Source organism: Seriola aureovittata, chromosome 24, assembly GCF_021018895.1.
Source record: "Seriola aureovittata isolate HTS-2021-v1 ecotype China chromosome 24, ASM2101889v1, whole genome shotgun sequence".
Classification (NCBI taxonomy): Eukaryota; Metazoa; Chordata; class Actinopteri; order Carangiformes; family Carangidae; genus Seriola; species Seriola aureovittata.
Genome location: NC_079387.1, coordinates 11,559,953 through 11,587,105, shown reverse-complemented (window position 1 = coordinate 11,587,105; position 27,153 = coordinate 11,559,953). Strand labels below are relative to the sequence as shown.

At 46.3% G+C, this 27,153-nt stretch overlaps 1 protein-coding gene and 1 long non-coding RNA gene across 2 annotated transcripts in view; one reads left to right on the top strand and one right to left on the bottom strand.

Moving 5' to 3' along the window:
• Window positions 1-27,153, bottom strand: part of LOC130165409 (zinc finger protein GLI2-like) — a 64,363-nt gene that overhangs the window by 36,504 nt on the left and 706 nt on the right. The window contains exon 2 of the mRNA XM_056370666.1: window positions 18,578-18,688. Within this exon, the coding sequence (XP_056226641.1) occupies window positions 18,578-18,677 (100 nt within the window). The 5' untranslated portion in view covers window positions 18,678-18,688. The remainder of the gene's footprint in view (window positions 1-18,577; window positions 18,689-27,153) is intronic.
• The window catches only part of LOC130165485 (uncharacterized), a 36,054-nt gene continuing 31,967 nt past the window's right edge, over window positions 23,067-27,153 (top strand). Inside the window, exon 1 of the long non-coding RNA XR_008826812.1 lies at window positions 23,067-23,239. This is a non-coding gene — a long non-coding RNA (uncharacterized LOC130165485). The remainder of the gene's footprint in view (window positions 23,240-27,153) is intronic.

Below are 27,153 nucleotides of genomic sequence, written 5' to 3'. Positions count from 1 at the left end.
TGCTGCCTATTGGTCCAGTTGGCTACAACCAGTCCTCCATCCGTCCGTCCATCCATCCATCCATCCATCCATCCATCCATCCATCCATCCATCCATGCTAAACCACAGTGTGGCTGCAGCGAGGTGGCCCTGGTGGCAAACCACCACGAGGCAGAGTTACTTATCAGTCTTCGACAGCTGTGCTCAGGCCACGTGCTAATAACCTCCATGCATCACTGGGCTGAAGGTGAGCGCGCGGCGGCTGGCATTAACCAAACGAGGCGGCGGCGCTGCTGCTGATGGGCCTCCTCTGCTCGCCGTGTCACCAGCAGCATGTTGTTAGCATGCTGTTTGTGTAATTTAGGTACTTAAAAGACTGCGAGGGTTCAAAGACTGATTGCACCGTCGAGTAATCACCCACCTCCAATGCATGCCTGATTTATCACCCCCTCGCTTAATAGCACTGCTTAACACACAGGTTTGTCCAGATTAAGTAATTACCTTAAAGCAAAAGTTTATTATCTTCTTCGACGGGCTGTGATAAAGGTTTGCTGTCGCAGGGAGCCAAAGAAAAGGCCTGTGGCTGGTGAACGAGAGCGATAATTAAAATACAATGAATTAAATCGTCGCTTCTGGGGCTGTCACCGTGCTCCCCAGCTAACATCCATATTACCCCGCTGGCACCCTTGCTAGGGGGGCGCCTGGGATTATGCCTCACCCCGGACTAGTCGAGCAGCTGAATGGGAAATTACTCCAATGGGCCATCTGTAAATTAAACAAAGACCTAGTTCTTCTCCAAAATGAGGAGGGAGGGTGGGGGGGGGGGGGGGGGGGGGGGGGAACCTGAGCTAAGAATAACACCTGAGCACGGGCGAGTCACTTTCACACATTAGCTCAGTGAGGGTCTTGTTGTGAAGTCTTAATGAGGCGCAGGCCTCTGCAGATACAGATGTGGAGGAGGGAAAGAACAACGAGAGAGAGGGAACACGGGGGGAATCTTTTGAGTGATGCACCTCGTCTTATTGGTCGTGGTGATGAATACGTCGCAGGTGGAAGAAGAAGACCTCAGCAATCCCCCGGTTGTCACCGAGGGGGGCGGACCTCCAGTTCGATCGACCAAAATAGACGTAGGTCCGTGTTGTGGCGTCAGCACTCGGCCGCCTCCCGTGTCGATAAACACTCCACTGCACGCCTGACTCAATCTGCTGAAGCAGGACCGCCTCTATTTTTGACCCAGCTGCTCCCCCGGCTCCGCTCTCCTAACCAGCTTTATTTTACTGTTGGCTGTGTTTGTTTGACATTGTGCTGTTGTGTGTGATGGAGAACAGGCCTCTGGCTGACTTCCTCAGCCCTCTGAAGACGGGTCGCACCTCTTCATCTCGAATAAACGTCTTCAAACAGACACACTGAGGCCGCAGCAGGAAACCTGAAGAAGCTTTGTTTCAAATCTCTGAGCCAGGTGGGAAATCTGAGGGAACGAGGAGTGACTTTCTGAAGCGTGAAGCAGTTCTGTTCTTTAGAAAGGTTTGAGGACAGTTAACGAACCAAATGCACTGTTTTCTGAGGAAAACATAAAAAACTACAAGATATATTTACAAACATACAGAAGAAATCTTCATATTTTAACCATGTCTATATGACCTTCAGCTTTCTGCAGCAGCAACAACACTCTGAGTCTGAGTCCTTCAAATTAAAAGCATCATCTCAGCATATGGAAGCTGTCGGCAGAAACATGATGAATGTGGCAGAAACAACAGAAGCCACACTGAGCCCCACATCAGCCCGTTCACCTCACTGTACAGATCACGACTGATTCTAAATTATTCAGCTTTTATTTTTCACCATATCTGAATGTCAGTTTTACCCGTTGTCCCGTGTGAGTGACTGCAGAACGTAAACTCCCACATTCCCAGAAGCATCAAGGACGAGGCCTCTGATGGAGCACGAACCTCCCACAATAAAACACAAGATAGTCTGTAGGAAATCGGAATCTGCAAACTGATACCGCAGAGGAGCCATCATGTGGTCGGACCGTCCCTCTCCGATCCCTCCCTCCCTCCCACCATCGTGGCCTTTGTCTTCTCACTCCGGACTCTGCCTCCACACAAAGACCTCTTCATTCACACACACTTCAAAATGACCTTTCCCTAACAATACTCCTCCCTCCTCTCTCCTTCTTTCTCTGTTAAAGAGAAGCATGTGGGAGACGGCTTGAGAGAAAACAATGAAGAGAAGGAGACAAACCTAAAGGGAATTGACTTTCTAATCCTGATGAGCACTTTCCCGCTGCAGAGGACCTTCTTCCCATGTGGCCCTGAACGCACCATCTCATATCAGTCAATGCGTTATTCCTATTATTGGTCACGTACTAGTACTACATTTCCTTTTCATTGTGAGTGCACCAAGGAAACCAGACAGAACTCAATGTGCTCTGATTCCAGGAAACTCAACCAAAGAATGAGTTCATGGGACGGAGACGAAGCAGCTGAGTTACACGACAGTATCGTCTCATCCTGAACAGCAGAGAGGAGGACCTGCAACACTGAGCTCCCCTCACTTTGAGATAAAATTACAAGATCTGGACTGATTTGTTTTGACGTCTCTCACCGCTGAAATCTCTGCCCGGTGCGATGACACGTTACAAAAACTCTCCCATAAACAGGCGACTCGGGGCTTGATGTGAGTTTAGTTTACGAGCCTCAGCTGGCTTGTAATTGAGCAGAGTGAAGCGAAGCGTTTCGTAAACACAAACTTTGCTTCAAAGGTTAAAACATGAGGAAAAGGGACCGTAGGTGTGATTACACCCTGTGAGACACTACAGCTCTGATTCAGTGGGTCTGTCTGCACTGATGCCTTCTGGTGGAGAGACACGTCCAGCGGTGTCCTCGCACCACGTCCTCACCTGAATCTGAAAACTCTGCTGCTCTTTGGCCTTACATCGACACTAAAGCCCGATTCAGACTGGATTCAACTAAACCTATGATTTAAATTCCATCCAGAGCAACATCCCTGGACTTTAAAGAGTCATGTGTGAACATGAAACTTTTCCAACGTGTTCTCCAGAGTGGATAAAACCAACATTTCTCACGTCTCAAATATCTCAACAATCCTCGCAAGTGCTCGTCTGTAAACGTTAATCCTGTTTTAAAATATTTAAGTGCTGTGAACGTCACCAGTTTACAAAACCCCAACAAGCACTTCTGCTGGTGTGGAAGAAGCTGAAGAGGCAAACAGTTATTCTGATGAAGTGTCACAGTTTTATACAGAAAAACAAACTTCATAACCATCAAGAATAAAGCAAATAAAAGTTCAAATACATTGAGTTTGTGAAAACCTGAAAACAGCTTCAGTGGAAACTAAGAGCACTTCATTAAAAATGATTGACTGAACTGTTACGTGACGAATTAAAAGATGAGACTGAACAAAGTCCAGATTTCAGGCCCCGATGGTAAAAGCTCCGATGACTCATCTTCAATCCAGACTTTGATTTTAAACGGCAGATATTTTGCTGATGAGCAGGAACTTCGTCAGGAGAGTTGTGGGCATCAAACAGGAGGTTGTTTGGTTCAGTTTAACCACAAGGCCTGGGGTGAAACATGTATGTGGTCTGATGGACTGCACGGAGTCGCAGAAGAGAAAAGAGCTGAAGAAGAAAAGGTCTAAAAGTAGAACTCTTAACCGTGAACACATTCTTCAGAAGCAGCTTTTGGGTCTGTTGTTACGCTCCATGCCAAAGCACGCAAATCCCACTGTCATGAAGCTATTTGTCTGTGAGTAAAGACAGCTGCCGCAACATGGAGATGTAAGAGAGGAGGAGTCGTTTTTACGAGGAACAAAGCAGTTTAAGAGAAGTGGACTTGATGAAACATTTGTTCTGGCGGATCTTTGGGTGCCTGAGCAGAAAGTCGAGGAGAGGAATCTCCAGCTGTGAAAGCTCCAAACTACTCTTCTTCTCCTCGTTCACACTCGGCTGACAATGTCTTTCTGACTACAACATACAATACGTCGTTTGTTCGTAGAAATAGAAATAGAATAGAAATGTTAAAGAAAATGCTGTGAAATCATTTTTTAGCTGCAACAATCCCACAAAAAAAGCCAGAAAAAATCCTGGAGGGACCATTTATTAATAATAATCTTCATTTTCTCTGTTTTATATGTAAGAAATGCAGTAAATACTTCCCTCTGAAATGTGCCTCTAAAGTACTATATTATACTGTAGTACTTTACCACTTGAGTAAAAGAACCACTGGACATGTGCATTCAGGACTGAGGTCGGGAGTCGAACCTGTGACCTGCCTGTGCACTGACTCTGTCCAGGCTGCAGACACACACACTGTCGTCCAGCACACTGAGCTCCTCGGCGAGGCGAGGTATTGATCTGGCTCTGGATTCTGTTGAGGCCTGGAGCCGCCTCCTCCTCCCTCTCTCCTGCATCTCATCCCCAGTGGGCCACCTCTGACCTGCACCATTCAGCCGCTGAATGGGGACGGCGAGGACCACAAAGCCCGGCAAACATTGCAGTGTGTAATGATAAAGTGCTTAGCTGGGGAGAGAAGAAGAAGAAGAGGCCGCCTCACACAATGAGAGCACAGCGCACAATTAAATGCTGACTCGCACCTCATCTCGTCTCGTCTCAGCAAATCGGACCAGGACAAAAGCGTTTGCAGAAGAGGAGAAAACAAGCTGTGTTTTAGCAACTCTTCAACTGCAGGGATCAAGCACACGATTTCAAACCAACAAGCGTCCCTCTTGAAGTGGAACAAAACATGGAATATAAACCGCCTTTCAACTTTGTTCCCGCCACATATTGCTGACCAAAAAAAACTCCATGAAGCATCATTACAGTGATTCATCTTAAAAGTCCCGTCTAATGAGTTTCCTGTGACTCGTGTATCGACTTATTAAGAAAGAGATGGTAGAAATGAGCGCGGCGCTAATACACATATTTCCTGACCTTATTTCGGTCCTCGCTTGGCCTGGTTTGGTGGCTAATTAGCTCGTGCAAACACCACCAATGGCTCCAAGACAAAGCACATCAGGACAACAATTAGTCTAAAAGAGCTATTAGCTTCCTGACCGAACGAGAGGCCGTGCAGAAACTGCACGCCGGCGTCACAGCTACAAATACTGCAGAAGAAATCAGCATGTCAGCTTTCAGAGTCACAGCAGATCCATTTATTACTTGCTTTTATCTTGGCATTGTATCCATTACTGTTTGTTGGCACGTAACAAACTAACACAGATACGCAGTGAGGTCAGCTGGTGGATTATACGCATTGGAAAACAAAGGAGACGTTTTATTTGAATTATTATGAGTAAGCATTTTGTAATTTATAATTATAATACAATTTTTTCTCATAATTATAAAACATCCTCAAAAATATAAGATTTCATAATTATGAGATTTATTTTCTAGAAATTATGTGAAAACTGACACATTTACAAAAGGTTTATCTTTATAATTAGGAGACAAACAAAGCAATATCAACATCTCATAATTAAGAACGGATGTCTCTTAATTCCTTGATTATTTCTCATGCGTGATGCTGTAAAATTAGAATCTGCAGAGTAGCGTCTCTGACCACCTCTGGAAACAACCTGAATATAAATGCTCAAGAGAAGAAATTTACTGCTGAATTTCCTACACAAGCTGCCAAAACAAACACCATCAGGCCCCTGAATCGTGCTAATCTCTCATCACTCACTTCACCGCCATGATTGATCCTCCTGACAACAGAAAGCTCAGGGACTACACTCATTTTTCCTGCAATTTGAGAGACGGAGGGGAAACCCATGATTAGGAAATGAGAGCCTGGCTGAGGGGATTGTTGAAAGAGGGGAGGCTCCCTTTCTCCAGCCGCCCAGCTGAGTCTGAACGGGGGCAGGAGGCCGCCTGCCGAGGTTTCATGTCGGTCCTCGTCCTCGCCGCGGCTCGTGTTACCGCCGGAGCTGGCTGTGTTGTCGGGATGTCAGCTGTGATCGAGTTTCCCCGTCAGTAAGAAATGTGTCATTACACCCACATCCAGACAGTTTACATACATTATCCTGCAGCCTGCCACTGCGTCCTGCTGCTTTCTGACGCTCCAGAGCTGGAGGTGGAAACAGATTGATTTCTGAATGGAAAAGTCAAAGTGTTTTTATGACTGGATTTCACTCCAAAAGCTCTCGAGCCTCTGTTGAAAGCAGCAGAAGCTGAAAACTTCCTCTTTCTTATTAAAAATACAATCGATTGGAAAGTTGAGGTTCACCCTCTTGACGCAGATCCGCAGATGTAGTCATGGAGGACTGACCTGTTTCCAGCTTGTTGATGGTGTCATCTGAACAGCTGTAAAATCATTACTAAAAGCAGATCAATCAGTGTCCCTCCCCTCCCCCCTCCCCCCTCAGCCCACCATCAGCTTCACTTTCTACTCTACAGAGTGTGAAACAGAGAGTATCCAGTGTCACTGCTTAAGTTTAAAACTCTTTGGAAATAAATGAAAACATCAAACCTTATCTCCTCCGATTAAAACTTCAGGATATGGCGATCCATAACAGGAAGTTCAGATGGCAACATTTTCCCAGAGTCCTCTCCGTGTGATAAAGAGCTCGTTTTCAGGCGAAGTCAGACGATGGGAAAACGACAGAGCGAGACACCCACACCCCCCTCTGCAAAAGTACAAAGACTTGAGTTCGTCAGTCAGGCAGAGAGGGAGGAGACGTCTTCGAGTGGATACAACACCGTGACCCTGTGTGGGTTTGTCAGACCCACTGAAGGCAGCGGGGGGAGTCGCCACGGTAACAAAGGACGGCTGAGAGAGGGACGAGTTTCAATAAGGAAAAATAGACCAGAAGAAAAAGCTGAAGAGTTCAGACTGAGAAGTTAGAGTCTGTCATGAGTCACAGAAAAACCTCATCTAACCTCAAGTTCACGAACCTCTTTCTGGATGTTTCTGTTCATCTCTCATCCGTCCAGCTCTGATCCGTACTGACTCTATCCCAGCATGCACTTGGACAAGTTATCTTTAATGACAACAACTGTGAATTTTCTTTAACGTATCGTTCAAATTAATGATCATTTCCTCATTAAACCCCAACAACCACAAACAGCTGCGACCCAAGAAAATCAAATTACTGTGATATTTACTCTTTTTTAATGCACCTCAGCTGAATATCACAGTACACTTGCTGTGGCCGTGACCTTTGCCCCCTGACTTATTCCACGATGTTTAAAGTGCCACCGCAAAAAGTATCAAGCATCCAAATTTATATTTCACAACACTGTCATAAGGTTTTACGTTTACGCTGCGTTTTTTTCCAAATCGTCCTTGATGTTTTTAACGTGTCCACCTTCATCAGGGCCGTCCCTCTGTCCAAAGCGCTTTGAACGTAATGCTTTACAGAGTCAGTCCAACGTGTGAGAACTGATTTCCAACTCCAACAAAAGCTCTTTTATTGAGGCTATAATCACTTTCATCGCTCTGTGAGTGTTGAACATGAGGCCGGCTAATGGGGAACCACTTACTTCAGCGTGTTTATGAGGGAAAATATTCCTCAGTGCGGCCGAGTGTTGAATTAAGAAAAGAGCAAAGTCATATTTTACAGTGTTTTAACAGTTGCTATGGGCCAGTGGCGATGCAGACACAGGTTTGGTGTTTAGGGGGAAAGTTTGCAGCGCTCTGAAACACAACACTTCTCGCTGTCTCTCAGACCGGAGCTTTTAAAATCTCTGAATGTGACAAGCTGGTGCTTCATAAAGATTTCTAATTGGCAGACAAACACCACACTGTGTGTTTATCCTCATTTGTGAGCTTTGATTTCCACTGTAGCTGAGCTAATTAGCTGTTATTGCTAATCTCCAGCTGCTTTCTGCAATACTTACAAGGCAATTAGTCTGCCTCTTCTCATTTCACTGTAACTTTGTAAAGAGGCTGCAGCTCTCAGATGGCAGCTGTGTGCTGTTTCAGAGGGCGGAGGTTCCCGCCTCAGGCCTGTCACTACCTCAGACCTGAACTGTCAGAAACACACAGAACATATTTAGCTTGAGTTTATAATAACATGGAATAATTGAGTTTTCAGTTGGTATTAACAACAAAAACGATCTGGGACTTTTTACACCGGAGCACGTGGAGGTAAAACAAGCTGCAGAGCAAAACCCGATCACAGCGTGATGGACAGCTCAGGCTGGACGGGTGAATGGATGTGGGAGCCGCCCATTGTTAGTATGAACTCAACCCCTCCAACTCGCACCCCGACCCCCTCCCCCTCCACAGCACACCGCAAGACACATCCATCTCAAAAGAACTTTCTCTGGACAAGTATCCAGACAGAGACGTCCACTCGGGTCACATTATCTTACATTGAGGCGTCCGTGCGCTAAAAACAAAAAGCTCAAATACAGATTTGGTTACTTTCCTAGCACCTGCGCTAACGTCAGGAGAAAGTCAGGTACAGCTAGCAGTGGCGCGGCGTCACACAGCTAGCTGAACCTTTACTAAATGAATGCTGCGGTTTGTTGTTTTTACAGTCCTCCGTTAACTCGACTAACCGCTGATGAAACGTGTCAGAATCTGTGTGACTGACGGATCGATCACATGGCATGTTAGCTTCACAGTAACTAATCAGAACAGTGTTAGCAGACCTCAGCTAATGTAACTCTGGGGGGGGGACTTTCTCTTCCTTCTTCTGGGACGCTGTCAGCTGATTTTTGTGCGTGCTGGCCATTTGCATCCTTGAGGACAAAGGTCAAAGTTCGTTATCCCATACACAGGATGTGATGTATACATCCCTCATGCTAAGAATTTGACTCATGCTCTCACCATCTGAGGATGTCTCCTCTCTGTACGTCTTCATGATATTTCTCAGTGTTTCTGTGCTGATCTCAGATCTTTTTGTCGGCGCGGTGCAGGTTTCAGTGGAGTGAACATGACTGATGTGAGGAAATGTGGAGGGGTTTTTAGGTTTACTTTATGTGGTGTGTTTTGTCTTGGAGGGCGAGACGTCAGGGGATTTCCATCAGCTGGCAGAGCGAGGAGGAAGGGGAGAAATGTCCTGCATTTGAAATATAACTATTACTTTACTTACTTTCCTAATATTTGCACTTTCAGAGGCTCCGGCTTTATAAAAAAAACTGAATCTGAATCTGTAGCTACGAACTTTGGGTGTGAACTTAGTTGAGGCAGAAAGAAGCAGCTTCTACATGCGTCTCAGGAGCAGGCCTGTTGCAGCAGAGTGATTCCAGGCTCAGTGTCGTGTTGTGGCCGGCTGGATGCACAGATCTCATCAGTAGCACATGAGTAGTCAGAGCCTCGCTGTTGCCGTGGTGTCGGTCTCCTCAGACCAGAAACAAGAGGAGAGACAGCAGTAAAGTCTCTGTGACCTGGTGTCGATCAGGAACAACAAATCAACCATTACCTGACAAAAATGTTTTGTTTTAAGACGTTCACGTTTCTTGTGGTAACAACCTACAAGCTGCTTTTTAAGAGAAACTTTTCGTCTTGGATTAAAGGAGTTAATTACACTTTGAAACGCAGCCATTTAAATACAGTCACCTGCAAACCTTCACTTTAGAGCAAGTTTAGCCCAGATTTAACTTAAACAGCAGTCGTTTCTCTTTTGTGTATTTGTTATAACTCATGCAATGTCATGGATGCTGTTGTTATTCCTAATGATTATTATTATTAAAAGAATTTAGCTCCTGGCTGGTTGACGTAGGAGAAGGAGTTCAGTCAGTTAGCTGCTGAACGTTTGTAAAGAGCTCATAAAGGACTTCACCTCAGTCAGCCCTGCCACAAACAGCTGCTGATTGTATTGAGGAATTTCATACATGTTTAGTATTAGTTTGTGTTTACACAGATCTACCAGTTTACTTGAGTGGTTTATTTAACATAGCGTGATCCCCCGCTCCATGAGCCCATTACAATATGGCCTCCACAGTGACATGAACACTGATCCCTCTGTTTGCTCAGAGGGTCACAAGTTAAACTAACACACACACACACACACTGCATTTCCACATGTGCAGTGTTTTCATTCTGACTCGTGCAGATTTGTCAGTCGTACCAGTCCGAGTCGAGTCTTCATCAGAGTGTCCCACGCCCCGACCTGTTTATATAAGACACTACAGTCCTCTCGGAGGACGACATGGACATGCCGCTGTCCAGTGAAACTGTCTCTCTGCAGCTGAGCCTCATGTGTAACTCTGCAGCCTGGACGGGAGAGACTCTGTAAGTGTTCAGGCTTCGGGCTGAACCCAGACAAACTTGGGACCTGCCCCTAAACCTCAGAGGCCACCTCTCAGGGGGGGCGGAGAACTAATTTGCAGTCTGGTAGACCAGGAAAGGAGGGATACCAACTAGAAAAAAGAAAAGAGAGGTGGGGGAGTTTTGGCTTAATCCTCTGAAACATCCATATATCGCTCCCAACCGCTCACTCCCCGCAGTTGTAAATCTCCAGGAATGTAGCCTGTTGTTTTTGGAATCAGTGCAAGCAAACTTTAATGGCTCTGAGAGATTGATGTCTGTAGACGTTGCCTGAAGCTTGCGGTTGCATATTTCAGCGCCGGGGTAGCCCGAGTCGACCGACGGCACTTACTAAAACGCAGAGAAACCTCACCTTGATCCTCAGGCCTGGTGAGTGGTTTATTCTCAGCAAGAAGACGAGGCGTTACCACAGGATGCCCACGTCCTCCTCCCTGATCTCTAATTCATAACTCACTGTTTGTCTTGTTTTCAGCTTTATCTATATGTGACTTGTGTTCTGCTGCTAGTCTGTGTCTGTAGGAATTTGTCTATAAATGAACTCAACTCAACAGGAGATGCTCACGACCTTTCTGAATGTCTTCCTGGTGTTTTAAAGGCCACGTGGGTCAATGTGGCGTCACTTAGAAAATGTACCAGTTTCCACCATTCAGCATCAGTGTGAGTACACTTCCAGCAGATAGCTCCCTGCAGGGTGGGGGCTTTAAAGTACATGTGCTTCATCTGGAGTATCTAGGCCATGTTTTTACAAGTTTCCTTAATGACTGTTCTCAAGCCTGAAAACAACTAACAAGTGAGGAGCACTGAGGGAAGAGATGTATTTTCTTAAAGCAGATTTTCATCCAGTAATCTACCACCCGACTATAAATAGACTAAATATAAGGAAAAACATTTCTGTTTTCACTTTCCTATATCTAATCTTCAGGTTCCTGAGACCAACCTCTCCCCAGAGTGAGACTTCAGATAAAACTGGACGAGGGCATCTTGGAAAGTCATCAAGCTAAATGTTTACAAAGAGCCACAGTAATGTGTGTGTGTGTGTGTGTGTGTGTGTGTGCACGCAGAAATCCCATTAGCCCAGATGATTGTGTATGCAGTGGGCTCCCATATGTGTTCTCATGTGGAAACAGCCATCCAGAGACTGACTGACTGTGATTACTGGAAAATGGCCCTGTACAGCGGGGGCCGTGCACAGGGGGCCACATGCTGCAAAAACATCAGCTTTCAGCCTTAAACTGTGAGGGATCCTGCAGTTACTCCACGAGCTGATCGGCTCCTCGTCACCGCCTTTAAAACCGTGATGTTTGATCTCTGTTTAAATCACCTGAGTGTAGTTAATGATGTCATAATACAGTGACTGTGGAGTGGTCGCTCTCTTGATGATGTCATAACACAGTGACTGTAGTGAGGTATCTTGAATGTAGAGTGCAGTGTGATATCTGTCTGTATGTCATAAATCGCTGATTGTAGATGAGTGATGTCATAATAGAGTGACCGCAGTCCCGTCCCTCTGTGATGACATCATTAAAGAGGCTGAGTCATCGTGTTGCTGCTGTGTGTTGGTTCAGATCAGTGATGAGTCATGTTTGTTGGGTGTGATGACTCTGAGGAGGTGAAACAGCACTAACAGTCTGACTGTTGTACCTTCTGTTTTTAGTATCACAGTGCCCCCCCCCCCCCCCCCCCCCCTGTGTGCTGCTGAGCCTTGCTAATACCAGGGGGGTATTTCTCTGCTCCTGCCTGTGCGAGGCCTCCCTGAGCAGGGCCTCATTTAGACGGCACAGAGGCCGGGACGTAGAAAAGAGCTGCCGCCCCCACCTCTTCTTCTTCCTCTTCTTCTTCTTCTCAGGAAGATTAGTGGCCGTCCTTTTGGAGTAGGAGGTGGACCCTGAGCCTTTTTCGGACGCATTTTTCTCTGCCAGTGGGCCTGACCCCCTGAGCGCTCCCTGAGCAGCTCGCTAGCTTGCGGTGGGGGCCTGCGCATCCAGCCACCATCAATTACTCACTGTCCGCCGGCCCCCACTTTACCGGCCTGATAAAGAAATCTGTCCTTATCGCTAAACCACCTCTCTTAAAATACTATTTACACAGCCAGGCCCCCATCTCCATTCTTCTCACCGCGGGGCTTTTGTCCAGAGCTCGGGATTCATCACAATCAAACTAATCCCACTGTTTCTAATGGGCAGCCTGGTCGCCGGCTCCTCGGCTCCAGTTTGACTCACTGGCTGGATGAGACCTGAGGCAGATGTCATTATTTACTTTAATCCAAAGCACCTTAAAGAATGTGTGTTACTTCCAGGGCTGAGCAGTGGAATTCATTCCCTGCAGGAAATACACAGGACCACTTCAGTGAGTCAGAACTAGTCTAAACATGGGAGCACAGGCGTCCTGTTACTGATCAGCACGACTGGCTGCATCAAGTGATGTTTAGTCCAAGTACCAAACATCATGTGTTGGGATGATGTCAGCAAAAAGTTTAGTTACTGGCCAGCTGAGGAAACTTATGACTAGCCCCATATATTACATTATGTTATATTATATTGTATTGTATTATATACTCACTTATATTTTCTGTAAATATCTTTCATTTTAATACTAAACACCTTCAAATAATATATTTGATCTAGAACAAATGTCAGAATTCAAAGCAGGACATGTGATTACAGACAGTAAACTGCAGCTGAGGTTAAAATCCCAGCTGCAGAAACAACAGTGTGTCCTCAGTGATGTTGAACTCACCTCCTGATATCAGTTTACTGTACATCACAGTATGGAACAAGCTGGAACCATATATTATTTGGCATTTTTGGTTTATTAAAGAACTGAAACATAATTAATTGCTTATAAAACTTGATGCAGAATAATTATCTCTCAGTCGAGTAAATAATGAATCTACCACATGTTATAGCTCGGTGAAAAAATACAGGACTTAAGAGAAGAGAAAGGAGAATCTTTCTTTTCTTCTTTCCTGAGGAATGTTCTGAGATGTGTGTTTTTTGCCCGTCAGGAGAGATATACTGGGGAATACTAAGCCTGTTTAGGTCCGCCGCCCCCTCAACCCCCCACCGGTGTGCTCTGAGGCGGCCTAGCCGAGGTGCTAAGTACTCAGGGTCCCTCCCTGCGGACCAGCCAGACTCAGCAGAAAGACCTGGGAGGCTGCAGGGAGGGATGGAGGGAGGGATGGAGGGAGGGAGCCGGGGGCGTCGGGGCGCTGAGCACGGCACATCAATCTCCCTCTCAGATGACAAACTCACTCTCAGCAAGATGTATGTCATGAGCCACCAAAGCCAGTTAATCAAATCATTAGCGGCACCCAGTAGTTTCCTCTGGCCTAGTTTACAGACACAGACGGAGAGGAGAGAGAAACGTACGACAAACCTCCACCAACAGAAATCTGCATCAGTGACAGATGAAGAGGTCACAGGTTCTTCAGATAACATATTCAAATCAGCCGCCGCTCTGGACAAGAATAAACCTTCTAATATTCACATATATTTACGCAGCTACAAGGCCTAACCCTGACGCTGCTCTGCAGCTTCATCAGCAGACTCAGCTCAGCCAGCGTCTGTGCAGCTGAAGACTCCATCTTTCATTCTTGAGGTTCAAAGGTCAAGATCGACCTTTGAAAGCTCCAGAATTATTTACTAAATGGACCTTGTTGTGAGATTTGTACTTGGGCTCTGGATTGGTTTCTTCTGCGATCTGTCCTGATTGGACAGATTTCTGGTCTGAGCCAATGAGGATCAAGTACAGCTGTGAAATGTTTCCTGGAAACTGCCTTGAGAAAAAAGAGAATGGATTCTTGAAAAGGCAATAACTCTAAATTTAACCAATTCAACACAAATCAGATTCCGACCGAGCCGTCATCAAATGTCTCTGAACTTCTATGTATATAAACAGAGGGAAATTCTTATCCTAATAAAGGCAGACTTTAATTCTCTCAGGGTCCAGTTTAGAAATTGACACATACATCAATAACAGTCGTGGATTCTTTGTCATTTTCCCGCTTTTCTCACCGATGCTTTGACTCTAAATACCTTCGGTTATTACCAATGGGTCTGAAATCATAAAGGTCCCTGAGATGGCGTAAATCTGAGCGCTGAGGCCCGGCCTGTATAAGCAGACAGATGTGTGCTGTCAGAGGAAATACAAGCGCTCATTTGAATCTATTAACTGGGCAGCAGAGCCCCGGGCTCGGCCAGGGGAGGAGAGGGGAGGAGAGGGGAGGAGACGGGAGTTCAGCCCAAAAAACCGCCGCTGCCGAGGCCAATTCTTGGTAAATGACACCGAACTTGGGTCCAGAAGTCCCCGTGCCAGAGTTTTATTTTATTCTAGAGCTTGTTCCTTCAAAATATACAGTTCATGGAGGGAGGGGGGGTCAGAGCTCGTCCCAGGATGGACGGAGCGAGGAGGGGAGGGGGAGGAGGTCTGATCATCAGAAAGGAGCAGATAGGAGCGTCTGGAGCACCTGGGTCCATTCTAATTGACTGGGATCGCGGCGTATCCACTTTTTAAACAAAGTGACTCTCACTTGAGCTTCATTATATGCGCACCCCATTTCCATAGGCCTCTGGGAACGGGACCTGGGCCGCTCACATAAAATAAATGACCGCTCCATGATAAATGGTTCTATTAGCAATCCAGATTGTTAAACTGTGATATAACAGATCGGAGAGGGGCGCGGGGGCCCATTCATTTTCCTCCCTTCTGCACACATACACCGCTGTAAATAGCTTGTTTCTATGTGTAAATAACATATTAAAACTCGGCATTAGCCATGTCCTTTGATAGAGAGGAAATTGTTGTAAATAAATAACGCGGGACGGGAATATAAAACAGGGCGGGCTGTTATACAGCCGGCGTGGAGGCTCAGAGGTGGGCATGACTTAGGTGACAGGAATCCTGCAGCCAACAGTAAACCATACACTGACAATAAAAGGAGCTGCAGCAGCAGCAGTATATTAGAATCCTCTGTTTTCCTGCGGCCGGCTGCTTTGGGAATAAGCTCTCAGGTTCAAGGACCTTGTCTCATCTGCCTCCATCTCAGCTGCATATTCACTTATCAGGACCTGGCAACTGGAATAATAATGCATATTACTGCCATAAGTAATTGCTCTGTCTCCACGCAGTGGCAGACGGTTGTGGTTTTTAGCACTCCATGCTGATATCTGATTGGCTGGGACGGGAGCGGGTGGTGGCGCTGAATCGCAGCTTCTTGTTTATTTAAGATTAAAATACGGGGCTCTAACTCAAAGCCGATAGGGAAGAAGAGTTATGGAGGGACTTTTTATTTTAGCTATGAGAAGATTAAAAACTCAGCAGCTGATATTGAAAATGGTTGTATATAAATATACATCGGGCTGCGTGAGGTGGGTTTGGGGTCAAAGTAAAAGAAGTCTTTGTTTGGACTGTGTCTGTGGATGTGCGTTCAAGAAAGATAAAAAAGATTCTTCACCATCAAGTTGGTCAAAGAAAATCTTCCCCGTTTCACTCAAAGATAAAAGAAACTTGAAAAATAAATGTCAAAATAGGAAACTATAAGTTTTAAGGCCAAAACATGAGAAGTAAAAGTAAATGTGAGAAGAACAAAGATTTAAACTTCGTTCTCCAGTGTCCATCGTATTTCACCCATCCCCAAATCAACCTGAACATTTCAATTCAGGCGTTGAACCGTGAGTGACTGAGAGCTGAGATCAGCTGTAGAGGTCAAACAGATACTGACCTTTACTAACTGGTGCTGTTCTGTTTACGGCCTCAATCCTCTGTTAGTTCTTCTTCTGATGTTCCTTCTTTACATTTATATGTTTGATTCTCTTCTTCTGAGCAGCGTCAAAGTGAATCTGGTTTCAGTGTCGTGTTCAAGGACACCAAGGCGGCGTCCGGTCTGACATTAGCGTTAGCATGAAAAACCACAAGCGAGACCGCTGCGTCGGCACAGTCACGCAGCTGAACAACCTACGACGACATCACAACTCTGCACTGGCCAGTCAAATATGCACAAGTAGATCACTCTGTCACATCAACATCATCCTTTCACCAGTTATAAACGGCTGCAGTGTCTGGGCGTCTTCAGACTCACGGGTCTGAGACCTACTGGATCTCTTCTCATTGTAAGACCCAGTAAGACTTTAGTCAAGCTGCAGCCACAACGTTTCCTCTCTGAATAGTGACTCACTTCAGAGCTACACCTCTTAGTGACGTCACTCAGGTGTGGACTGAGCCGAGAAGACAAGCCTCAGATCTGTGAGGAACCTACAGGACAGGTCTTAATAAAGCCGTAACTAACATGTACAGCTCAGACCCGACTGTCACACAGCTCTGAGGCGTCCTGGGAACCGGTGAGTCGACTCACAGCTTTGTTCAAATATTGAAGAAGAAGCGTGTAAAGAAATAGAGCAGCGAAGACGCCAGCTCCACATGTAAAACTGTCCTACATTGATATTCTCTTCTGAACAATTAATGTTCGATTTCTTCATCGTGGCAGGCCACCAACTTCTTCATTAAAGAGCAGAAATGTCACTGAATCACTGGCTGCATTTCCATTTCAAAAGTGGCCTGTCACTCTGCATCCACGTCAGCCTCTCACACACTGTCGTCCTCTGTGCTGCTGCACCAGCCTTTTTTCTTCCTGTAATTCATACCTTTTATACTCTGGAGGTAAGAACAAGGTCTTTTAACCTCATTATACTGAGCTTTCATCACACGCTCACTGACATCTTTAAAACATGCATCCTCCCCGCCGCTCTCTCCGCCTCTCATGTCGTCCTCACCTGCGCTCCTCGGGACGTTCTGCATGAAGCGGCCTCAGGTCGCTCGTGTAGATTAAATGTGGGTCAGTTTTGACAGGCGCACTACTGTACCGCTGCTGTCTCCTGACAACCTGTTTTTGACGTTGCTGATTCTGATCTGTGGATGATTTTTTAATGCTACGGGGGAATATTCCTGCTGGATGTGTGGCATGGTGAAGGAGAAGCTACAATATGTGCTGCTCTCCTCAGTCCTCAGAGACTTCTACACGTTTCACTAACTGGTGAAAGAAACTTAAAGCATGCTCCACTTTACTACAGGATCTTAGTTTTATCTTTATCTTCTCAGGCCATTGTGAGATTAGAGTAATCTTTGTAATGTGACATGATGAGCAGTGCTGCAAATCAAAGAGCAGAACTGCTTTGTGCCAATATCTATATTTTAGCTTGGACCTACCGTAATTGCCAAAGTTGTGTGCAACAGTTTTTCTAACCAGCGTTTCTGGTGGTTCAGATCTGCAGCTTTTTTACAACCTGTTCACCGCGAGAACGACACATTGATCGCGGTCGTCAGGGGAAAGTAGCTTTGGAAAACTTCTTATTAACGTCAGATAAACGTAGATACACAGTGTATTGTTACATGCGGAGAGGACTGTGGGCCGGCATGGACAGGAGGAGCGGTTACAGCAGTGTATATATGGACATGTGCGTAGCTGCACGATTAAAAAACACGGACAGAAAAGTTTGAATAAAGCAGAATAGTCCTTTAAAGCCGAGTAGTTTCCTGGCGAGATGCCGTCGCTTCGGCTCCATTTCCAGCTTTGTTCCTTCTTTATCAATTAATGAGTGTTTCTTTATAATGGCAGGCCACCAAGTCCTTCATTAATGCGTAAAAATGTCACTAAATCACACATTTAATTTCCATTTCAAGGGCAGCCCATCAGTCTGCATCTTTGTCAGTCTCTGAAGCTCCGTGTCGTCCTCGGCTCCACCAGCCCCAGCCTTTTTTTTTTTTACTTTTATACTCTGGAGGTAAGAACAAGGTCTTTCAGCCTCATTAGATCGAGCTTTCATCACACGCTCACTGACATCTTTAAAACATGTATTCTCTCTTTCTGCCTGTCCCTCCCCGGCGAGAGAGGATCAGTGCTACTCTTCATTTAGTTCAACAACACAAACACTGGTTCTCACCTGCCCGACCCCCCTCTTCTCCTGTCATGTTACCTATTCATCAGCGTTTATGAGCTCAAATGGCGCCACACTCCTCGACTGTACGCACCAGGCCTCGCTCCCGGAGCCATCTGCATTAATGATGCTCTTTAAAGGCCGAGGTCTGTTTAGGATTCCTATCAGACGTCTACTGTAAGTCACCTCTGACTGCTGCTGGAACCTTATCAGGCCTGAGGAGAGCCAGGAGCAGCAGCTCCCACGATGGCACGTTATCTTTGAAATGTATATTTCATCAGTGGTGTCGGCCCCCCCTCCGCCCCCCGGCCGAGCACCTCTGAGACCTCGCCTCATTCTGACACACAGCGTGCCGAGGTCTGACGGACGCCCGGACACCGGCTTCACATCACGTCACAGTTCGGGAGAAAGTTTGAAAAAGCGCGTTACCTCTCGTCTCCGAGGGAGAGGCTTTCTTCGGGAGGTCTCCGAAACCGCTCACGTCCATTTTGTCTTTTTTCTCGGCAGCTCTCGACGCTGAAGTCTCCATGGCCGACGGCTCTGAAAGAGGAAGGACACAAAAGGAGCTGTTAGCTGAGTGCACTCAGGGCCACGCTGAGGAGAGCAAGTGTTAATTTGGGATGAGATGAGGACACTCGGGACTCGACTCAAGACGCACTCCGGACGCACTGAGAGGACGCCGATGTTCCCGCTCAAGAGCGTTCATTAAACCCTGGTGAGGAGCTCTGAGGGAGAGACAGTCACAGACAACACAGCTGCAGATTTCACTGATTTAATATCCATCAAACACATTCATCTACAACTGCTGCTCCAAGCACACCTCGTCTGTAAGCTGATTTTAAACTGACAAAGACAAAATGTCAAAAATGGCATCTTATGGTCTTCCTCTGTTGTCGTCATGTGACTAAAGTATGGGATTTAGGTGAAGTGATAACACTTGGTCATGTGGGGGAATGAGGTTGTGTGTGAGGAAGACCTTTAGAAGTGGTTGAAATCTCCACAAAAAGCTAGTAAGTGCACCTGAAAGTTGTAAAAAGAAAAAGCCAACTGGTTGATATAACTAATATATTTAAGTATAGAAAGGAAATAAATGTGACTTTTAATAACCAGAAGGTCAAAAGGTCAAACTCCCGGGTAGCCAGCGTGTCCTCCATCCTTCATGACGAAGCCTGAAGTGTTGATTGACTCCTGATGGATCTGAGAGTCACACGGACCTCTGACACCAGAGTTTCTCCTGCGGCGCCGGGACAACATGTCAGAGGATCTCGTCATGAAAGACGGCTCACCGTGCGGGGGCTTTCTGTCCTCCCCCAGAACCCCCGAGATTCACGACTCAATTTGCTTTCTGGCAGCGGGGACCCGGGGTCGGCACGGGGGTTTTGGGGGTTAAAGGGGACGGGGGATGAAGAGGTGGGGGTCTCATCAAAGTTTATTTGACTATTGACCTTTCTTCCAGCGCTATTCACACAGGCTTTGTGGCCTGAACAGTTAGAACAATACGACTTTAGCTTCAAAGACACGAGAGAAATGAGGACTGAGACTTTTCCTTCAGCTTCCATCAGGACTGAAATCATCTGTGTAGTCTGAGGCTGAGACCAGCTGCTGGTCACCATCAGACACCATGTTGTTGTAACGCCACATATTTAATTATTACAACACACGTCTCTCCTCAGCAGCAGGTGAGGAGTCAGGCTGAAAGAATTAATTATCAGTTCATCAACAAATTAATAATCTATAATCATTAAAAGCAGATGAAGGCAGGGGGATGATAACTTCTCACAGGAAAGTGTAACACACCTGATAAATGATTAATATCAGGCCAAACTAGCTAAATGCTAATGCTATCTAATACTGACTAACAGTACAGTGTTAGGAGCTGCAGTCTGCTGCTGTTTCACTGAGGGGCAGATCAATAAGGGCAGATGACCTGGAATCAAACTCTAATATAATTATATAATTAAAAATACAACCAGTATTTATTCATTAAATACACGGAGCTGAAAGCAGGAGTGTGAACTGAAATCACATGACTGGAAACAGTTGTGGAAATTCAGGAACCGGACCTGTGACCTTGTGGTTACAGGACGACCCTGTAACAACACTGTTGTAGGTCACACACTTTAATGAAGCAGCAGTTGATTGAGTTTGTAAACTACCAAACGCTCTTTACTGCCTCTTTAACAAAGCCGAGTGTCTGACTGACAGCTCGGCCTGCTGTCTTTATTGCTGTGGATGAGTCTGTGTAACAGGTGTGAGAGGCCAGGAGTGAAGCCTCATGGGAAGTCCCCCCCCCCCCCACACACACACACACACACACACACACACACACACACACAGGCCCCTTTAGTTGAGGTGATATATGAGGCACATAATGGCGGTCTTTCACGCTCGCAGTCCTCTGATCTCTCCTCGCAAATCATTATTAGTCAGGCTTAACATTTGCTGTTCACACATGTAGGTGCTTAGTGATTGGTGTTGGCTCTGCAGCCTGACCAAGATTTAAGCTCCAGTAACACGCTGCTCCTCTTTATATATGTGTGTATGTATATATAGATATATAAATATATATATTAAAGTGAGCGTCAATGGTTTTCTTGTAGCATGAAGAAGATTCAGGTTTAATACAGTTTAAACGTCTGATCAGCTGTTTAAATATTCCTCAAAATGTAGATTAGTGAAACCAGAGAATAACCCCTGACCAGAGGTGACACGGGAGAGCGGCTACCACTGACTCGCCTTGTAGAGGTAGCTAACAACCAGGTTAGCAAGTCAATAGCTCAGTTAGTGGTGTAATTAACCGTCACCTCCCACTGTTGACTGTGGGCTCCTCTCTGAGGACTCACAGTGATTCATTTGAGTATAATGGCCAACAAAGAGATCCTTACAATAAGGTTATTTAAGGGAAGAGCTTCAGAGCGCCCCTCCCCCCTCTCTGTCCAGTCATTGTGCTGAAATCAATGAGTGTTTGTTCTGTCACCTCAGAAGTCTCTGCTGCTCTGCTGTAACCAGCTTCTGTCTGCAGACACTTTACTCTTCATCACTTCCTGTTAACCGTGTTTTAATATTCCACTTCCTGTACGACTGTTACAAGCTTTGCTGTTTTGTTTCTGCATAAAAGTCGCAGGTTTGTAGTTTTTACAGTTTTACTGACACACACTTCACAATGTAACGATGCACATCCGACACCGTGATGCACTCTGACTCGGCCTCCGCAGAGACAGACTGCTGCCTGCACAACAACACCTGTGACTAACTGAGAGAAGCCTGAGGGCCCACAAACACTCAGACACAGGGTGTGTATTAGTGCTGTGGAGGCCCCGACTCACAGGAGTCAAACAGCCTGCAGTGAGAGGGTATTTCCTGCGTCAGGAAAACAAATGCCCCTGCCTTCCAGGTGTAGGCGGCTCACAGCAGTACAGTTTGGCTCATCACCGAATATTACCAGCAGCCACTGTCCCCCTGAATTATTAGAGCAGCTCTTGTCAAGCAAACAAATGAGTCTGTCTCAGCTCAAAAGGTCACGGCGTACCCGAGTAAAATCACAGAGCACGTAGTCAATTCCTCGGCACGGCTCCTCGTTCGAAGGGCCACTTGCTGGAATTTATGGTTGGGCCCTACACGTATTCTCCTTTGAATAATAGCTATCCCATAAAAGAAGCCCCGGTCGGTGGCGAGTCGAAAATAGAATCCGGCTTCAACCCAAAGACGGTGGTTTATTGGACGAGCAGCGAAAGCACAAATAGAGGCTAACAGTGACATTTGAATTTATACCGACTTCCTCAGACTCGTTCTCTCGACTTCCAGAGAAGCAGTGAGACCCACAAGCCCCGATCTGAGAGCTAAAAACAGAGCACGAGGGAGACAGGAAGTGCTCCCATGAGGCCAGATATGATGAAGCCTCTTGTTGGTGTCTTACTGTTTGTTTGGCCGTTTGTCCTTCGGTTGATAATAAACAGAGGAGACTGACGGGAACAACAGCCTGTGTCAGTGTGAGCAGCTTCACACCCGTCTGTCAGCCTGGATGTTCAATATCCTGTGGCTGAGCTGCTGCTGCCTTCACAACAGCAAACAGATGTGGCTGCTGAGTTCAGAGGAGGAGGATTCAGCTCCGCTCCCGCCGCCTCCCACCTGTGCGCCACAGCGACCCTGACCTGGCTTTTATTTCTTCAAGGTAGCTTCCTGCTTCCTGCGAGGCTCCGGCAGTCATACCTTTATTTTATTTTCAAACGGAGTCAATCATGTAGATGATTGATCCATGAACCCGTCTCTGGTTCCTGCTCGTTAAATGTGAGGGTTTGCTTTTCTGTTTTATTTCAGTGCAAACTGAATATTCTGGACTGCAGCTTTATTCAGAACAGTTGTAGGAAACGTTGAGAGTTAACGATTAAAGAAAGAAGCAGCAATAATGAGCTCAAGTGTTTCTGCTTTTAAACCAACTGAAGCCTCCAACTGAAGCCTGGGCCGTGAAGGGAAAAGGAAACTACCAGCTGGTAGTTTTGGTCTGTTTGCACTGACTGTTTCTAGCGTTTGTTGTTGGCCATGTTTTCTGTTCAACATATATATAATATATAATATATATAATATATATATATAAGTCTCATGTGTTGAAGCTGCTGGTGAAACAGCAGAGCAGCTCTGTACGTCACTGTGGATCTGATGAAGTCTCAGAAAACATTTACACAAGTTCAGATGTGAACCAGCCGACAGTTAACATCAGAAACACCCAGAGAGAGAGGGAATAACTGGGGGGGGGGGGATGAGGAATCAAACCTGCAACCTCCAGTGCCCAAGCATCTCTGAGCAGGACACTAAACCCACCCACTGTGATCCTGCTCCTGAGATCACAAGCTGCAGTTGTCTCTGTCATCTTCACTGAAGTCCTGCCATATGTGTGTCTCCCCCCCCCCCCCCAGCTCTGCATGCCGACGGCGTCGAGTCCACACTGACCGCCGAGGCCTGACTGCTTTGATCCCTGACCCTCGGCCAAATGGTGCGGCTGCAGCGCGGCCACTCGCTGTTTTACAGCAGCAGTTTGGACCACTCACTTCCTGCTCGCCGCCCGGACGGACCAATCGTTTATCAGCACCTACAGTGAGTCTTATACTATACTATACTTATAGATCCATACTGTGTCTGTCTGTCTTCTGTTAGATCATTTATTTGCCATCAAAGTGTTTTCAGTGAAGTGATTAGTGTAAATCAGGAGCACACAGATCATGAATCCTGAACTGAACTACACTGAATGTGATGTCGGACGTGGAAACCATGACGACTTCACTTAGCAACAAAACAAGGCGACAAACGCAGGTTTGTTCAGACTCTGTGAGTGTTGAGAGTGATAGCTGCTCACCATCGCTCTTACATGAAGCGTCCAGGGAAACTCCCTGCTGCTCTGAGTCACAGTTGGCTAACCATCAGTGTGTGTGTGTGTGTGTGTGAATACATAATAATGTGCGTGAACACCTGCACAACATAATGCAGTCAAGAATAACTGGAGTATTTGCATCACAGTGTGATAAATGTAAATGTAGGATACTGTGTCAGATTGTCTTCTTCATGTTACTGTGCGCACACACACACACACACACACACACACACACACACACACACACACACACAGTTCCATTAAAGACTGTACATGTTAATATATAAATGTCAGTATGGACCCTGGAGGTACTTCTGATACTTGTAGTGTACTGTAGTTTTCTGTGTAATCTCGGAGTATTTTGATGCGTTGGTGCTCGTGCTTCGGTCGGAGGCGTGGCCTCTCAGGTTCACAGCTGTCAAACAGCAGCAGCGCCGCTCGCACCTGAAACCAGAGCTAATGGTCTCTGACACGCTGGAAAACCTGCTGAGGCCCCCGTCACTAACGGCATGTCACAGACCTCCAGGGGCCCCCAGGATGAAGTCTGTCCCCGGCCCCTGACGCGCACCCTCCCTTCCTGGAGGGAGGAAAGAAGAAGCGGGGGGCCTCCGGGGGCCGGACAGATTCCTCCTGACCTCAAGGTCTGATTGAGCTCACGGAAGGACGAGGCCGGGGGGGGGGGGGGGGGGGGGGGGGGGGGGGGGGGTTGATTGCTAAAGAATACCACATGGCCCCGCAGGGACGCCACATGTTAAAAAATTTTTGGGAAGGAAAAAAACAACAAAGCTCTGTGGCGTTTGTTGCTGGTTGATGCTCCTGCGGCCGGCGGCGGTTCACAGCCTGTTCTCACTTCCACCGCCGCTCGGCTCTTCATCACCAAGCAGCCAGTCATCCTCTGCGCCGCGTGAGGCCATCATTGAACATGGCAAAGCTATCAGATCTGGTGATAACCGCCCTGTGATAACCAAACGCACCCCGCTGAAGGGGGGGGGGGGGTCTGTCCCTCCACACACAGCCTACACTTCTCTGAGATCTGGATCATTCGTTTCACAGCGTGTCAAAATGTCATCGCGGGCGTCTTTCCTCACAGCGTGGGGCACCCTTCACATCCGCCCTTCAGATTCTCACACACACACACACACACACACACACACACACACGCACACACACACACACGCACACACACACACACACACACATGCACACACACACACACACACTCGGCCTCCCCTGCTCAGCGGCTGTCAGGCCTGAGCGTGGCGTTGCCGCGTCCCTTCAGGAGTTAATTAACAGACGCATCAAAGCCGATCCCGAGGAGCTTTACGTACACAGCAAAGAGGAAAAGCTACAGGCCCCCAGCGGCCCCTGGACCTTTGATTTGTGATGTCTCTTGGTCTATGTGTGTGTGTGTGTGTGTGACGGCGTTGCATTAAACACAGCTCTGTTTTCATCATGTGTAATTGCCGCTGCCTGATCGCTGCTTTCCTCTGTCGGAGGAAGTTTCTCATGTCATGAAAGATCTGGTAGAAGAAGTGACCAGAGTTTCACAGTGAGTCACACACTGGATGTGGATGTGCAGCTCAGAGCGTTAGAGAGGAGAAAGACATGAAGGAACTTCTTCTCTCTTCATTCCCTCAGCACTGGAGCGTCTGATCTGTTGGAGCTGGGTTCACTGTTGAAGCTGTTTGCCGGTGATTAGCAGGGGTCAGCGGGAAAAGCAAACAGAGTAATCCACTCAAACATAAATCCATAACAGCTGTAATCCAAACACACCAGAGGAAGTGTGGCGGAGTCCTACAGCCTGGAACACACTCGCAGGTTTCTCTAAAATAAGACGAGGAGGATTTTCAACCGTTGAGCTGATAAAATGTAAAATCACAGATCTTCAGATTATTTGGCATTTATGCATATTTAATGAGTTAAATATTGATCAGAATTATCTACTGATCGTTAATCACCTGGTCTGTCGGGTTTTTGTCCGACAAATTCAGATGAATAAGGTTCAAACTTATCACCTTAAAAGATGTTTTAATTCTTACAAAACTTTTATACTGAAAGGTCATATTTTATGTGCTCTCTGTGAATCAGTAAAGTCTGAGCAATTAGTAAATTAATTGATTGGTTAATTGACAGAAACTAATCTAAGAATAAAATAATCATTTTCCAGAGTTTGATGCTGGTTTTATTTTGGAGGAAATAAAATGTTAAAGATAAACCTGACGGCTGAGACTTGGCTGAGAGCTCGTCGGTCGTGTGTGTGTCTGCGGCTGCTCGTGTTGCTGGAAGTGTGAAGTGTGTGTTGAAGCAGGTTCGGAGGTTTTGCTGGTGAATGATAAAAGATGCAGGGAGCCTTTTCCCTCCGGCCCTGGTGGATTTACTCCCCTGCTTGTGTAAAGCCACTGATGCTTCTTTTCTCCACAAAACCCACAAGGAACAACTGCCCCGGGGCCACATGGCGTAATTGGTGTGGACTTGTTGTTTTGTGGGATAAGAGACTTTTGAGTCCTCACAGCGGGGCGTTTTACTCACTTCCAATTCACATTTATCGCGCCCTGCAACCGCCTGCATGCCAGACTCTTTTCTTTCCCCCGTTCTTTTTTCTTTCTCTTTTTTTTTTTGCACTGAATCCATCACTTCCCCGCGTTCGCACTCTTTATGAACCGTCCACAGATTTGCCAGAGAATCAGAGCTGCGATCATTAAAGACGAGGGAATGTGTGAAAATGACAGCACGGGAAGGCGCTCGGGGCGGGATGAAAGTGACATCCCCATCACAGGTTTGGGAAGCCCCCATGTCATGCTGAATAATGTGAGGGGCCCCATTATTTCTTCACATCTTTTCACTCCCCCCTGCCCCCTGACTGCTGGAACTCTTCATTCTGCACAATGGCAAATGCACTAAAACTTTTTTTCTGATGCAAATGAATGCAACCGGCCATTCAGCATTAAAAAAATCTTGTGTGAGAGGGAGGGAACGAGCCTGGTGTATTTAGTTTTTTAGACGGGCATCATTTTAGTTGTTTTACTTGCTTATATTCGCTTGTTGAATTATTAAAATGTGCTGATGGTTGCTGCACTGATTTATCTTTAATGTCCGACAGAAGAAAACAGGAAGGGGCTGAATGTGTGAGGCCTTTTCCTACAGTTTGAAATGAAGCTGCAGAAAAACAAAAAGCATCAATTAAAAGCTGTAATCTTAATGTTAATGAGTTTTATGAGCTTCTTTGAGGGGAAATCAATCCAAGCTGTGAGTGATCAGACCTGACTTCCTCTACAGAATCACATGAATGATTTATTTTAGCTTCTTTTCATGGTGGAAACATTAAACTCTGTCCGTCACGCACGAGAGGAAGTTTGAGTATTTCAGAGAAAAGACGCAGAGAGAAGAAGAAGTTTAAAATCCTCTGTGTGCAGGCTGATTTACTGGAGAGCATCTTAAATATCAGGTTGCAAATTCCTGGGATTCCGGCATCAGTGTAAACCTCAAATAACCTTAAATGGTTATTTCTAAAAAGTTCCTACAGTCAGTTTGTCCTCTTTACTGTTTCAAGGCCTGAAGTGGCCGATCCACATCATTTCATATCTTACTAACAAACAGTCAGAGGTGAAATATTCTCACACCACATTTAAAGAGAAAAGAA